The sequence below is a fragment of the Peromyscus leucopus genome, chromosome 1 (genome assembly GCF_004664715.2).
Source record: "Peromyscus leucopus breed LL Stock chromosome 1, UCI_PerLeu_2.1, whole genome shotgun sequence".
Lineage (NCBI taxonomy): Eukaryota > Metazoa > Chordata > Mammalia > Rodentia > Cricetidae > Peromyscus > Peromyscus leucopus.
In genome coordinates, this window is record NC_051063.1 from 100,601,710 (window position 1) to 100,617,906 (window position 16,197).

General features: G+C 46.7%; 2 protein-coding genes across 2 annotated transcripts; both read left to right on the forward strand.

Moving 5' to 3' along the window:
- Positions 1-4,886: 4,886 nt before the first annotated feature.
- On the forward strand, positions 4,887-7,062 carry Ubqlnl (ubiquilin like). The gene is given in 1 exon segment (XM_028861588.2): positions 4,887-7,062. A coding segment is annotated over 1 exon segment (1,833 nt). The 5' UTR covers positions 4,887-5,033; the 3' UTR covers positions 6,867-7,062.
- A 5,223-nt stretch (positions 7,063-12,285) lies between these two features.
- Ubqln3 (ubiquilin 3) lies at positions 12,286-14,967 on the forward strand. The gene is made up of 2 exons (XM_028861574.2): positions 12,286-12,391; positions 12,664-14,967. Exon 2 carries the CDS (start codon positions 12,701-12,703, stop codon positions 14,663-14,665), a length of 1,965 nt encoding a protein of 654 aa, XP_028717407.1. The 5' UTR covers positions 12,286-12,391; positions 12,664-12,700; the 3' UTR covers positions 14,666-14,967.
- Positions 14,968-16,197: the final 1,230 nt, after the last annotated feature.

Sequence of the window (16,197 nt, forward strand, 5' to 3'; positions counted from 1 at the left end):
GTCTCCTAGCATATGTTTGTGCTTTCTTTCCCCTCTTCAGTGCCCTGAGAACATGGGTGAACTCTCTGTGTGTTCCTTATCTGACTACACAATGCTCCCCTCTCTCTAGGCAGCTATATAAACACAGATTCCCAAGCTGTCCCAGTCATAGAGGATGCATGCACTTTCTTTGTGTGTATATTCACAAATGAATTCTAGAACATGTACACTTTCGATTTGTATATGTAATAATTCTACATTTAAGTATTCATGCAGATATCTTAACTTGTCCGCTAATAATTTGAGCTTCCTAAGAAAAACAGTCAAATACTAGCTCCAAGAATCTGGGGTCCTGAGAATCTTGCCATTTCACTTGCTGGAGCCTGTTCCCCTTAGGAAATGCAGTGCTAACCATCCTCACTGCTACCACTTGGTCTGGAGGTACCTGACCTCTTTGGTGTTTTCAGCTAAGACTAAGCAAAGATCTTGAGCTCAATCACTCAAAAAACCTGTTATGATAGCATATAGAGAGACCAAGACATGTAAATTCTGTGAATATAAAGTGTGCTGTAGCCGGGCAGTGGTGGCACATGCCTTTAATCCCAGCCCTTGGGAGGCAGAGGCAGACGGATCTCTGTGAGTTCAAGGCCACCCTGGTCTCCAAAGTGAGTTCCAGGAAAGGCCCAAAGCTACACAGAGAAACCCTGTCTCTCTCTCTCTCTCTCTCTCTCACACACACACACACACACACACACACACACAGTCACACACAAAAGTGTGCTGTAAATAGCAGCCTATTCACCTCTACTTTGGGGGTTTCCTTACAGAAAGCCTCCTTGACCAGTTCTACCCCTAATTCCCAGAGAAGAAAAAAAAAATCTTTACCTACTTCATGGGCACATTCTCACTTAAGTCTAGAATCCCACAGTCTAGATCTCAGAGGAGAATGTGGCTTCTTTTTCACATTTTTACTTTTGTTTCATCTTCCTTCCTTCCTTCCTTCCTTCCTTCCTTCCTTCCTTCCTTCCTTCCTTCCTTCCTTCCTTCCTCCTTGTCCTCCCTCCCTCCCTCCCTCCCTTCCTTCTTTCTTTCTTTTTTAAACATAATTCTTTATTGATTCTTTGGGAATTTCACGTCATATACCCCAATCCTGCTCACCTCCCAGTCCCTCCATATCTACCCTTCACCTCTGCAGCATGTCTCCCCAGAAGAACTCCCACCCTCCAAATAAATTAAAAAACAAAATAAATATAAAAAAACCCCACCTTGCTCCTCAGTCTTTGCAACACCTCTTCATTCACTCTAGTGGTATCAGGAGTTGCAGTGTGCCACACAGTACACCCTTTTGTCCAATCAGCCCCACCCTTAAAATGTTCGTTACAATGAGTCACTGGTCTGGTTCAAGGCCTCTGGCACACCACCATCACTGGACACTCACTGAAACTCCTCTTGGATATCCTGCTGTTGCCCCGAGTCGTGGAGATCCTGCAGTTATCGTACTGTGGGACCAGTCCCTCCAGCAGGTCATGGGGTCGATGATAGGGTGGGCCAAACCAAGGCCCAGGATGTGGGTCTGGGTGGTAGCTGAGCTGGCCAGTCTAGGCCACTGTGACCACCCTTGTCAGGAGAGGAGTGGAGCCAGCTCTCTTAGGCCCATGGCCTTGGGGCCAGCTCTCTCATGCCCATGGTGAGGGGTAGGGCCCGGCCAGTTCTCCTGAGTATGTGTAGGGGGTGGTGGTAGCTCTCCTATGGGGGGGGGGTCAAGGCAAGTTTTCATGCTGCAATGTCCAGTGAAGAGCCAGACCAGCTATCCCAGGACCAGTAAGGGGCCACGCTGGCTCAGCACAGCCTTTGGATTTCAACGTGCAAGGTAACACAGGTCATGGACATCACCACAGACTCTAGCTGCGGTAGGATCATGGACCCAGACATAGGCCTAGGCAGCATCCCAGGCTCAGACATCACCCTGGTCCCGGGTGGCAAGCAGGCCACCAGTATCAGCCCATTCCTCACCATCCCCAATTCTTCAGAACTGCCTCTTACCACAGCACACTAACCATTCCGCCTTTCTCTCCCATTTTTCCACCATATACTTGCTTATCATAATGGCACTTACCCATCCAGGGTCACAAGGCACTGGGCAGCCTGTGGATATCTTCAGGTAGGCCAGACCATGAGGACACAGGCTGCCTCATGGATGTCTTTGGCTCACCCGAGTCACGGGGCCTGAGTTTCCTTCATGCACTGACAACCCAGCCATAGTGACATCCATGCTACTGCCAAGGACCATGTCTCAGTCCATGGTTCACACACCGTTGGGGTCTGTATTGATGTCTATGGCCCACAGTGCCACACAGACATCAGGGGCCTGGGCCACCACCTAGAGCCAGGTTAGTGTCTGAGGGTTGAGCCTCTGCCAGGGCCATGTGGATCTGAGTAGCCTGCACTGCCATCCAGGGTCATGGTGTCATCTGGGCCTGGGTTGCTGCCATGGTCTGTGTTTGATGTCCATGGCTCCTGTTACTGCTGATAGAAATGAGGATAGGGCTGCACAGAGTTAATCCTGCTCCTTACCAACTCCAGCACTCAAGAGAGCAGGCCCTGTATCTCCGTAGGGCAGCACAGTAGAGCTGTCCCTGCTGGCATAGGTGCAGGTGAGCTGACCTGAGAGTTGGAGAACTAGTCCCATGGTCTGTCATGTGGTGGCATGGGTGAGGGAGAGATACCCCCTTGCCCCTCATCTCCCATCCTTCACCATCTACTGCAGGTGGGAAAAGCTGGTCCCGGGGACATGAGAGTGGGAGAGCTGATCCTGTCCCTCACTGGTTGCAGCACTCAGGAGAGTGGGCCCTGAACCTTGCTGGGGCAGCACAGTAGAGCTGACCCCATTGATGGGAGGTGCAGGTGTTCTGGTGCTGCAAATGCATGTGGGAGATCTGGCCCCACCATCCATCTGCCATATGGTGGAGAAGGAGAGTTGACCTCCCCCTCTCCCCCTGGCCACCTGTGGTGGGTTAGGAGAGCTGTCTCTGAGGTCATGAAAATTGGCACTGCCTTTCACCAGCAGTAGCATGTGGGAGAGCAAGCCCTGCACCTTACCAGCTGCAGCACACGGGAAGGCAAGCATGACGCCTCACCTGGGCAGCACACTAGAGCTGACTCTGTTGGCAGGGCACAGGTGAGCCGGGCCTGTGGGTGTGAGAGCAGGTGAGCTGCCCCTTCCCTCTCCCTTGCAGGCCATGTGGTGGCAAGGGTAAGGGAAATACACCCCCTCTTTCCCCCCTTGTCACCTGCAACAGGTGGGAGAGCTGGCCTAGAGGGCATGAGAAGGGAGGAGCTGGCCCTACCCCTCACCAAGTGCTGCAATCTGGGCCTTGCATCTTGACTAGGTAAAACAGTAGAGTGGTGGTATGAGTGTGGGTGAGGTGGACCTGAGGGTGTGAGAGCAGGAGAATTGGCTTCGCTCCTTGCTGTCTGCTACACTGGGTGAGTGAGCTGGCACAGTGCTGGAGAGCTTGCCTGGGTCATGACAATGAGGGGAAGCTGGTGGTCTGGCCAGCCCACTTAACACCCAGGCCCAGAACCAGGACTATGAGTTAGCTCACGGCACCACCTACCTCACCTATGAACCGCTGGAGTGTGTGAAGGGGCTGGACCTGCAGATCTAAAGCTATGGGAGGTTATGACACAAGGCAGCAATAGGTTTTCCAAGAGGGGTCCCAGTGAGGGTCCAGTATCAAGGGTATAACAGAAGCTAGAGGTCTTGAACCAGATCAATGACTCATTGGAATGAACAATTACAGGTAAAGATATATGGACTGAAGGGTATACTGTGTGACTCACTGGGCCATACTAGAGCTTCCATGCTGAGATTTAAAAAATTTTTTTTCTTTTTTACTTAAAATTTTGGATTTTTTTTTTTTGGGAGGTTGCAAGGGCAGAAGGCAGAAGGAAGGGGGCGAGGAGATGAGTAGGATCAGGATGCATGATGGGAAATCCACAAGGAATCAATAAAAAGTTAAAAAATATTATCTTATTTAATTAATTTAGTATTTGAGACAAAGTCTTACTATGTAGCCCTGGCTGGACTGGAACTCACTGTGTAGACCAGGTTCACCATAGAGATCTACCTGCCTCTGTTTTCAGAGCTGCTGGGATTAAAGGCATGTCTCATAACTTCTAATCTCCATTTTCTTAACATTCACTTTGTCCAGATCATCAGCAAAGTTAATACACCCTTCCTGTGATGCAGACTCCATTCTTACTCTCTGGAATGAGCTTTTTTCCTTTTTGTGGTTTTTTTTTTTTTTTTTTGAGACAGGATTTCTCTGTGTAATAGTCCTGGCTGTCCTGGAACTTGCTTTGTAGACCAGGCTGGCCTCAAACTCACTGAGATCTTCCTGCTTCTGCCTCCCAAGTGCTGGAATTAAAGGTATGTGCCACCACTGCCTGGCTCAAATTTTATTTTTTTTAATGGTTTCAGCAGATCCAACACTTTATACAATAAGCCTAATCATTCCAAAGAGGAACCTACACATAGCTCTATAAAAAACACATATTCCATATCTGTTCAATTACTACTACTACCACTATTATTATTTACTAGGAAATTTTATCTCTAGTTTTGAAAAACTGCCCTAATTTGTTTTATTACAGAGAGATACCCCACACTCTCCCAAATTTATATATCCCCACTTCCTCATGACATATTGTGAGGCTTAAGTTGACATCACAATATTTCTGTTTTGAACAGGTCATGCCCTTGGGGATGAGGAAGCTGTGAGGGGCCACCACCACTTAGTCCACTCTGTGCCAAGTATGAGTAAGTAGCCACGCCGGGCCTCAGCTGGGCCACATCTGGAGAACTGGGGTGAGGGCACAACATCGAATAATACCGGATTTAGCCCATTCATCCTTTTTGGGGGGCATCACGAAAAACTAACCTATGCTCTCAGAACATAACACCTGCAACAAAGGCCAGCAGGACCATTTGCCTGCCCTCACCTCTCTGCCCTGGCGTCTGCCTGCTCCCCATCTGCTCGCCACTAAGGTCTATGCTGCATATCATCCCTTGAACACCTAGGATGCCCCAGAGCAGACGTCCTGCAGGTGCGCCTGCAGATGGGAATATCTCTCCAAGTGTTATTCGAGTGACCGTGAAGACACCAGGTCACCAGAACAGCTTTACAGTAGCTGGTGACACCTCAGTGAGGCAATTCAAGGAGAAGCTATCTGCTCACTTCAAATGCCAAATGGACCAACTGGTACTGGTTTTCATGGGCCGTCTTCTCAAAGACCATGACATACTGAGCCAGAGGGGCATCACAGATGGCCATACCATCCACGTGGTCATCAAGTCTGAGCATGGCTCCAGATTCCTGCCTTATTCTTTCCGGAACCTGTTAACCAACAATCCCTGCCATCAGGACGGAAGCACCAAAGAAAACAGCAGTAGGGTGTGCCAATCTACAGGCACAGGTCAAACCAAAGTGGAATCATCCCTCCTCATGGAGTCTGATGCACCCAAGGTGGGTACTCAAAACCCAGAAGAGGATAGTTCAGAGCATATTATACAGATGCTGGAGAATCTTTGTGTTCAGAGAATGTTGTCCAGTGTAGCTTTGATGCGTCAGCTGATCTCAGAACATCCAGATGCACAAGACCTGATACAGCAGAACTCAGAAGTCTCCCATCTCCTTGACAATTCTGAAATCCTATGCCAGACTCTGGAGCTGGCCAGGCACCTTGCCATTATCCAAGAGATTATGCAGATTTATCAGCCAGCACAGAACCTTGAGCACCCACCCAACCCACAGCCATACTTGGGCTTTGAGACAATTCCAAATGGGAACACTGCCCTGGGCCAGAGCTATGATTTCAATGACCAAATGCTCAATGGCATGCAACATCTTTTAGGGGGCAACTCTTTTACAGCCCTTCTGGCTGGACAAGTACCAGAACAAGTCCAGACTCCTTCTCTATCCCCACCACCATCTGAGCAACAATGGGACCAACCCCCTACTGCCCAAGTCACTTATGGTAATTCTTATGGATTATCATCAACCACCCCAACAAATGCTACTCTAAACAATTCCAACCATGCTTCCAAGGAAAATCCAGCCACAGTCACCACCAAGGGCCAAAGCCATGTCTGTGCTGTTGAGCAGACAGCTGGGATTTCAGCCTTACCCAGCACAGCAGTCACTCAGGAGCTTCAAGAAGATGATAAGGATACTACCATCCCTCTAGGTAGCTCTGACCAGTGGTTAGAGGGAGATCTCCAGCAGTCAGATGAGCAGGCCAGCTCTCAGATCACAGGAGGAATGATCCAATTGCTTAGGAACTACCCACACATGGCAGCTCAGATGCTGCTGCTTATGAATATGCCCCATCAGAACGAACAGTGGAGCCCACAATCTCCCCCATCCTTGCAGTCATCACAACTTTCTGACTTGCTTTTAGCCCTGGCCAACCCCAAAGCATCACAGGCAATATTGCAAATTGAGCATGGTCTGCAGCTGTTGGCTACAGAGGCTCCTATTCTTTTGCCATGCATTGAACCTTACCTATGGGGTCTAGGTTGGCTTTTTCCCTCCAGCTGTAGCAACCCTGATACAGTGCCTTGGACCCCGAATGTGCCAGACATGGCTGAGCCTCAGTGGCCTGAATGCTGCCCCAAATCTGGAACAGCCCAGGAGAGATTACAGCCCCTATCTGGAGACCCCTCCTGTTCCCTTCCAGCCCCTGAGGTTCGTTTCAGCAAACAGATGGAACAACTCCAGGCCATGGGATTTGTAAATTATACTGCCAATCTGCAAGCACTCATTGCTACTGATGGTGACACAAATGCTGCTATTCACAAGCTCAAGAGGTCTCAGGGAATGTAGCCATCATGTCTCCCCATCTGTCTTTAACCTGCATGTTGACTCATCTGACCACCTCACCTGCCTTTCCTACCTTTCCTGATGCTTCCAACTGGGAGAAGTCCTGGAAAAGGAAAAATCGATCAATGCTTGCTCAACTGAATACTGGATCACTGCTCATGGCTGGAAAATCTGTCAATAAAGGGCTACACCTACTTCATCTGAGGCTTGCCTTCTTTTTGTTTTTGTTTTTTGTTTTTGTTTTTGAGGTAGAGTCTTTCTATGTAGACCAAGCTGGTCTTCAGCTTAGTGCACCCCCTCCCCAGGAAATCAACAAAATGTGTTTGATGTCTTTGTTTTACCTACAGATACACAAACACATACATTATATGCTTGTTTTGATAGATAATCACAGTTGCTTATATAATTTTCAAGTGTCAGTGTAACCTAGGATGTGTATACACAGGTAGATATACACAAATACCTAATGGTACAAGAGTAGACCATATGTTGTGGAAGAGACTTGTGAAATAAAGGGAAACATCACATAGGCCCAGATATTTAGTCATAAAGATTAATATTTAGGCATGGTTCTTAAAACTGAATTGAACTTGAAGAAGAGGAATGATAGATCCTGATAGATACAGGTAGTAGGAATTCACATATAAATGAGATATTGGTATTTATAATTGGGGTCTCTTACTGATTGTTACTTCTATGATAACAAGATGTAGACTGTGAATTGTCTTCTATTATCAATCAGAGAGGTACCACTCCTGGCCACCTTCACTGCAGAGTCCGGTCACACCCAACCAACCCTCCATGGGACATTGCCCCTGCATGATACACTTCATCAAGTCCCACCTTCTCTTCCTGCCTTGACAAAAGTATCCCTGCCTGGCAGGATACACAACCAATTATGGTTCAATTATTAAGCATACACTCTTGCTATAATGTAATAAGTTGGCATGGTTTCAGGCATTAACTAAATAGACAAAACAAAGATTCTTTTTGTTGCTTTGTTTTTTGTTTTGGAGACAGACTCTCTTGTATCCCAAAGCTGGCCTAGAGTTCATCATCATCAGCAAATTTACAAAGTTCCAGTTCTTCTAGTTTGCTTCTTTCCAGACTCTACTTTATCACTACAACCTATCGAAAACATTCTCAAGGAATAAATTATAGCTACATCCTATTTGTCTCACTTTACATAAACAGCCCAAGATAGATAGATAGATAGATAGATAGATAGATAGATAGATAGATGATAGGTAGAATTAATAGTTGATAGATAGATGGATAGATAGATAGATAGATAGATAGATAGATAGATAGACAGATAGATGATAGACAGAAATGAGCTTTTCTATGTAGCACAGGCTAGCCTAGAACTTGTGATCCTCTAGCCTCTGCTTCCCCAAGTGCTGGAATGACAGTTACATATCATCCATGCTGGGTATGGTATCACCTTCCTGTTTTTTTCATCCCATTATGTTCTGAAATCCTGAACTGATCTCTGTTTACACTCATTGTCCTAATAATTGTCACCATTTCCCCAAACATCTTCATCTTACAATGAGGAACATATAACTTAGGCAAGAATAAAACCCTCCTACATACAACCTTCTTTCAAGGATTCCCTTAGGTGTTTTCTGTAATGGAAGTTGTCCACTCAAGTCCTGCTTCCCCACCATGGTAGCTGCTGCTTTTACTGTCCATGTTCTCAGAAGTGGGTGTCATTCTTGTGCCTTCTGGATGCTTCTTGACCTAGATTCTCTAGTTTCCAGATGGCTTTTGGATCCGTCAATGAAACAATTCTCTAGTGAATTCATCATAGTTATGCCCAATTTTGCTCAATCGGTGCAGTCAAGGAAAGCACACGGTCATGTTTGTTGGTCTTATTTATATGCATTAATCAAGGCCTCAGTTAATCTACTCAGTTATCCTAACCACACATTCTTACTAGAATCCACATCAGAATCACATAGGGGCAAGTGGTTTCTTTTTTCTTTTTTCTTTTCTTTTCTTTTCTTTTTTTTTTGTGGAGGAAGGGGTTTATTTGGCTTTCACTTTCATATCACTGTTCATCATCAAAGGAAGTCAAGACAGGAACTCAAACAGGGAAGGAAGATGGAGGCAAGAGCTGATGCAGGAGCTGTGGAGAGGAGCTGCTTTTTTTTTTTTTTTGGTTGTTTGTGGTGGTATTGTATTCCCCAAAATATTGTGCACCCTAATAAACTTATCTGGTGTCAGAGACAGAGCAGCCACAATATTAAACATAGAAGTTAGCCAGTGGTAGCACACGCCTTTAATCCTAGCATTCCAGAGGCAGAAATCCATCTTTTCAAGGATACAGCCAAGCATGGTGACTCACGCCTTTAATCTCAGAAACCGAGCCTTTAATCCCAGGGAGTGATGGTAGAAAGGAAAGATATATAAGGCATGAAGACCAGAAACAAGAAGCAGTTCAGCTGAGAGCCATTCGGATATGGGGACACAGAGGCTTCCAGTCTGAGGAAACAAGATCAGCTGAGAAGGTGGCCAGGTGAGGTTAGCTATGGCTTGTTCTGCTTCTCTGATCTTCCAGTGTTCACCTCAATACCTGGCTCAAGGTTTGATTTTATTAATAAGAACTTTTAAGATTCCTGCTACAGTTGTTGCTATATTTCGTTTGTGGTTTTTTTTCTTTTCTTTTTTTTCCTTTTTCTTTAAGAAATATTCTTCTCATTCTACATACCACCCAGAGATCCCCCCTCCTCCCTCCTCCCACCGTCCAGCCCTCCCTCCCTAGCCACCCCACATCCCCACACCCCCCAAATCAAGATCTCCCATGGGGAGTCAGCAGAGTCCAGTACACAGAGCCTAGGCAGGTCCAAGCCCCTCCCATTGCACCAAGGCTGCGCACACCACAGTCACAGGCTCCCAAAAGCCTGGGGCAAGTGTTTCAAAACACAGTTTTCTAACTACATTCCAAGGGTTTTGATTCCACATATCTAGAGTGGGGCTCAGACCTCTTTTTTAACCAATTTCCCAGGGGATATGTATGCTACTGATCTCATCAGATCAACAGACCTGGTCATTTCTTATCCTTTGTGATGAATATGTCATACTTTTCCTGATTTTTGGAAAATTTCAATATATCATCTTTTTTTTAGTCCTAGTGTTAAAGGATGTTTTACCTATTTTAACCAAAAGAGAGAAGAGATCCAAAGAGACATTCATGAGCATTTGCTGCCAAATGACAATCAACACCTCATCTTACAGACTCAGCCTTGCATTCTGGTATGAAGAGTAAGCAGTCCAAATCCACAAGTCAAGCCATCCATTTGGGCACTTGCTCACGCTGTCTACTCAGGACTCAGGCCTGTGATTCCCCTTTCCACTCTTGCACCTGTTTCTCCTCCTCCTCACTGGAATGTTTTCATCACAATAAAACTATGGAGGCTCGTCTTCAGAAAACCAAGCACAGGAGCGCTGAAGAGCCTTTCAGCACCGCAACCCCCCTCTCTCATTTGTTCACTCTCATTTGATGACTTGCTTTCTGACTCCTTTGTTCTTAAACACCCTCAAAACAGGATTCCTGTTCCCCAACCACTGTTCCACAGCTGGTCTTCTGCCCCCACTTTCCCCCCCAGGCTCCTCTTGAGCAGGGAGAAGTGGGAAATATTTAGATAGAAATATAGAGGAGAGAGAGACAGGAGACAGGAGACAGATAGAAACACAGGATAGCCTCTGGAGGGTCTGGGTCAAAACCCACCAGCTCCTTCTATCTCTGCTAAAGGGCTTTTAAAGGAATGCCAAAGGGTGGAGCAAAAGACCGCCCCCCCAACCAAGTGCAGAACATTCCAAACACCTGGTAACCACGCATGCCGTCAATCCACCCCAAATGCAGCCCTAGTGTGTAAAGCAAGCTCAGATCTCACTAGGAAACCTCTGTGGGCTCCCACAGTCTTCTGTCTTCTTATGAAATTCAGCAGTCAACCTGAGTTCTCAGCCACAGACTGTATCAACACTTCCAAGGCTCGGGGAACACCATGGAAGAGCGGTGAAGAGAATGTGAGAGCCAGAGGATGGGGAGGAGTGCTGTGAAGTGCTGTCTCTGGCCATGCCATGGACATTGCATTCATGTACTCACTGCAGCTACAGCTACCTACACAAGAGCTGTGGCGAGCTCCAGCCAAGAGGATCAGCTACAGTACCAGCAGGCTGCCCATCACTGGACTTACTGGGTTCCAGGAAACAAAAACAACAAAAAGAGAGAACAAAAGGGTGGAAGGGGGATGTGTTGAGGGTAGTCCAAGGGGAATGGGTGGGGGAATTATGGGTAGATATGATATTGTCTTTGGAATTGTTGAAGAATAAATAAAAGATGACTCTGTAGTCAGTCCGTAGTGCTTTGGACCTACCAGCCTAACTTGAAACAGTTGGTTACTCTCACTTTTTTTTTTTTTTTTTTTTTTGGTTTTTGGAGACAGGGTTTCTCTGTGTAGCTTTGCGCCTTTCCTGGAGCTCACTTGGTAGCCCAGGCTGGCCTCGAACTCACAGAGATCCGCCTGGCTCTGCCTCCCGAGTGCTGGGATTAAAGGCGTGCGCCACCAACGCCCGGCTTGGTTACTCTCACTTTTGCAGTGTTATTTAATCACCCACCATCTGCCTTGTTTTGTCTGTCCCTCCTGCTCTGTATTATAATATTCCAGATTTTTAACTGTTGTATGAGTTGGTATTTTTTATGTCTATCCCTTTTCATATACTAATCCATGTACAATCAGAACTTTTAGTATTTTTTCATCTTACTATGTTTTTAATATATTGAATAGTCTTATTTCAAGTCAGCCCATATTTCAACTAATCTAAACACTGATGCAGTCTAGACTTTCAATATTTAACTGCTTTGCCACATTTCTATATAGTTGATAGATAAAAGTAGTATTTCAAATATTTATTAATATATACATCTGAATTGCATATAATTTTCCTCATGTACTGTCTTTATATGACCATTCCTCTGTACAAAAAATTATAGAATTACAAAACTTTAAGTCATTTTTGACCCCTCTCTCTCACACTCCATACTATTTCTATCAACAAATAAATATTTTGAAAATATGTAAATATATATATTCTGGTTAATATTGAATATTGAGAAAAAGGAACTGAAAATTCTAGAAAAATCTTCAAGTATGGGCAACTGAATTCAGTTCTTAATAGATACACTACATGTCCCTAAGGAACTTTTTGTAGAGCCCCAACTCCACTCTGAGTCTCCATCTACCATGTATAGTGTTGTATGGAAGAGCACTGTTGACCTAAAAAGGAATTGTCAGCCCAGGGTCCTCATTATTAACGAGTAATTGAGATAAAGGTAACAGAAGTTAAGTGGGAGGTTGGGGTCTCCAGTATCCATGGTATGAGGCTATGATGTCAGTGCTGAGGTCACAGAGGTGATCTGATAGAATGGGTTCCAGCCCAGAAGGCCTCCGGGGTGGCTGTGCAGCAAGATGAGGGCGGTTTGGAGCCCTGCCTAAGAGGAAGGACGGGGCCACAGCAGATTGGTGTGTATCCCCCAGACCAGGTCCCTTTACTGCCCTCCATCCCTTTATTCATCATCTGAAGACCATTTCCCTGGGCCCTGAGTGTTTTTCCCTAACCGACACATCTTAATTCCATAATTTCCCCAAAGCACCCCTCTCCAAGTGACCTCATGGTCCTTTTCATATGGACACTACACCTTCCCCTGCCTGAGACCCTAGGCTCTCTTTCTACTCCCTTTTCACTTTCACTCTTGTTTGAAAAGATGATCTCTGTCTCCCCCTCATTCCCTCAGCTGTGTCCCCACAGACCTGGGCCTCCTGCTGCCCACCATGGCTAAAAGTGGAGAGGCTCTACCACAGGGCATCCCAGCGCCAGCCCAGGATTCCCACCTCATCAGGGTGACAGTGAAGACACCCAAGGACAAGGAGGATTTCTCAGTTGTAGACACTTGCACCATCCGGCAGCTGAAGGAAGAGATATCACACCGCTTTAAGGCACATCCAAATCAGCTGGTCCTGATCTTTGCGGGAAAAATCCTCAAGGACCCTGACTCACTGGCACAGTGTGGAGTACGAGATGGCCTCACAGTTCACTTAGTCATCAAGATGCAGCGCCGGACCACAGGCACTGAGTGCCCAGCTCCACCAGTCTCTACTCCAGGCCCAAATCCTGGAGTACTCCCTCAGTCAAGTTCTGTTTACCCTGTGGATGGGTCTCCTTCTTTCAACTTAGGTGTCCTCACAGGCCTCAGTGGGTTGGGTCTGACCTCAGGGAACTTCTCTGACCAGCCAGGCTCACTAATGTGGCAGCACATCTCAGTGTCTGAACTTGTGGCTCAGCTTGTTGATGACCCCTTCATCCAGGGTCTGCTGTCCAACACAGGCCTAGTGCGCCAGCTGGTTCTTGACAATCCTCATATGCAGCAGCTGATCCAGCAGAACCCTGAGATTGGTCATATTCTTAACAACCCTGAGATCATGCGGCAGACGATGGAGTTCCTACGTAATCCTTCCATGATGCAGGAGATGATGCGTAGCCAGGACCGTGCACTCAGTAACCTGGAGAGCATCCCTGGTGGCTACAATGTGCTCCGTACTATGTACACAGATATTATGGATCCCATGCTTAATGCAGTACAGGAACAGTTTGGTGGTAATCCTTTTGCTACTACTACTGCTAGTACCACCACCACCAGCAGCCAACCTTCAAGGACAGAGAATTGTGACCCTCTTCCCAACCCATGGACTTCCACATATGGGGTCTCAGGTGGCAGACAAAGAAGACAACCTGGGGACCAGGATGCATCTGAGAGTAGAAATAGGCTTCCAAGCTTTCTGGGTAATATAGGACTCTTTGATTATCTCCAGCAGTTACATGAGACCTCCCAGTCCCTGGGACCCTTTCTGCAGGGTACTGTGTCCACTCCGAGCCCAAGCCAGGAAGCACCACTATCAGGAAACAGAGTTCCTCCAACTTTACCCTCATCCCCAAAACCTGGGTCCGGTCAGCCTCTCCCCAAAGAGTCAGTAGCCATCAAGGGAAAGTCCTCCTGCCCAGCTTTCTTGAGACAGTCATCGGAGAACAGTACTGGACAAGGCAGAAGCCTACATGATGCAGGGAAGGGATCTACTGGCCCGAGCACTAGCCTGCCCAATCTTAACTCTCAGATAAGGGATTCTGCCAACAGGTCGCCATTTGTGCCTACGCTATCTTCCCTTGTGGCAGTCACTGCTGGAGTCCCAGAATCTCCTTGGCTGCCTCCAACAGGTTATCTAAGACCTCTGAGGCCAGCTGGCACAAATCAAGTCCCTCTAACACAGAATGAGATACACCAACAGCTACCACTACTGTTGCACCTTCAGGCAGCCATGGCAAATCCCCGTGTCATGCAAGCCTTGCTGCAGATTGAGCAGGGTCTCCAGATCCTGGCTACCGAAGCACCGCGTCTCCTACTTTGGTTCATGCCCTGCCTAACAGGGTTGAGTGGAGTGTCAGGAGGTACAGAATCTAGAGAAGGTGCTGTCATATCTGAGGATCCCCACACAGCCCCAGCTCCTCAGGTTTCCCAAGCACCGGGTTCTGCAGAGCTAGGCTTCCATTCCACTCCCTTCCTCCAGGTGTTGCAAGCCTTAGCTACTACCAATCCTCAACAGCTACAACTGGAGGCTCACTTCCGGGTGCAACTGGAGCAGTTACGGGCTATGGGCTTTCTGAATCTTGAAGCCAATCTCCAGGCCCTCATTGCTACAGGGGGTGATGTAGATGCTGCTGTGGAGAAGCTGAGGAAGTCTTAGGAACTCTAGTTAATTGGACCTTGTCTTTTCCTTTGTGCCTTTCCCCCATGCCTTATTACCGTAGTTCTCCTATTCTTGAATACAGCTGCACTATAAACCAAATTACTATGATGTTCTTTACTGTGGAGACAATGTTCTGGAGTCAATGAAGAAGACGGAAAAAAAAAAAACAACCAGAAATAGGAAATAGGGTGGGGATGCTGTGTGACCCAGCTGTGCCTGCCACTCTCCTACCTGGGGCCCTCGACTGAGCTCTGTGTATACCTATCTCGAGATGCAATTACATCCAATCTCTAGTGCCAGCTATTGCCTGAGTCTGATTCTTGTGGGCTCTGAGAAAAGGGAGAAAACGTGGAGGAAAACAAGCAGTAAGGGCTGTTTCTCTGGAGAGCTTAGGAAGCTAAAAGGTTGGAAGCTAGAGGAGCCAAAAGCTTGGGAATGGGAAGGAACGTTGCTGCCATCCTTGTAAGTGGAGGCCCTGGATTTCCTGGTATCCTGGAAGTTTTTCAGATCATGTGTACTATAGGAGCTCCTACCACATCTTCTGCTTTATGGTATGCCTTAGTTCTCGCCTGGCTCCAGAAAAGGCACAATTTCTTAATTTATTGTCCCTAAAGACTATCTCACAGACTTGACATTAATCTCTTGAGTGGGTAAGAGCTAGAGAAGCAAGGATGCAGGCTCAACTATGATGATAGATTCTGCAGTTTCACCTAGTTTATATTATTCCTTATAGCCAGGTTCGGAGTTGATTACCATTTCTTCTTCTTCCCCTTTCTCTTCTCCTCCTCCTTCTCCTGGCCCTCCTATTCTTTTGTTTTTGAAGATTTATTTATTATGTTTTATGTGAACATATGTGTACAATGTGTGTCCTTGTTCTTGTAGAGGCCAAAAGAAGGCATCAGACCCGTGCAGCTGGATTTAGAGGGAGTTGGGAACCACCTGATGTGGGTTCTGGGAACTGAACCCAGATCCTCTGCAAGAGCAGTGAGACTCTAAACTGTCAGGAGAGTTGAATTCTTACATTTTCTAGCTCAAATATGAAGCGGCTGCCCTACACTTAGTATCTGGGTATTAGGAATTCAATGTGAGTAAAATAGATACAACTCTTCCCTCATTGGTTTATGGTATACAGGCAGCAATTGTTCAAACAAAATGTATTTTATTTGTGGTTATAATCTATAAGTTTGGAAGAAAATGATGAGTCTGGCGAGATGGGTCAGTGTGTAAGAGCACCTACAGTCAACTGTGAGGACCCACCTTCCAATCCTCGGAGGCCATACAAAAGCTGGCTTTGTAGCATGAATGTCTGTTACCTCAGTGCTCCTGCAGGAAGCCGTGAAGGAGAGACAGGAGACTCTTCAGATGCTCATGGCCTGCTAGCCTGGTGTACAGAGTGGAAAACAGCAACAGAGACCTCGTCTGAAACAAGGTGGTAGATGGGAAGTGACACTGCAGGCTGTCCTCTGGTCTCCACACGAGTGAATGCACACACACACACACACACAACACCACACACACACAACACACAC

What these genes read in the sequence shown, in the direction of transcription:
- Ubqln3 (XM_028861574.2), top strand. Translation starts at nt 12,701, where the DNA reads ATGGCTAAAAGTGGAGAGGCTCTACCACAGGGCATCCCAGCGCCAGCC.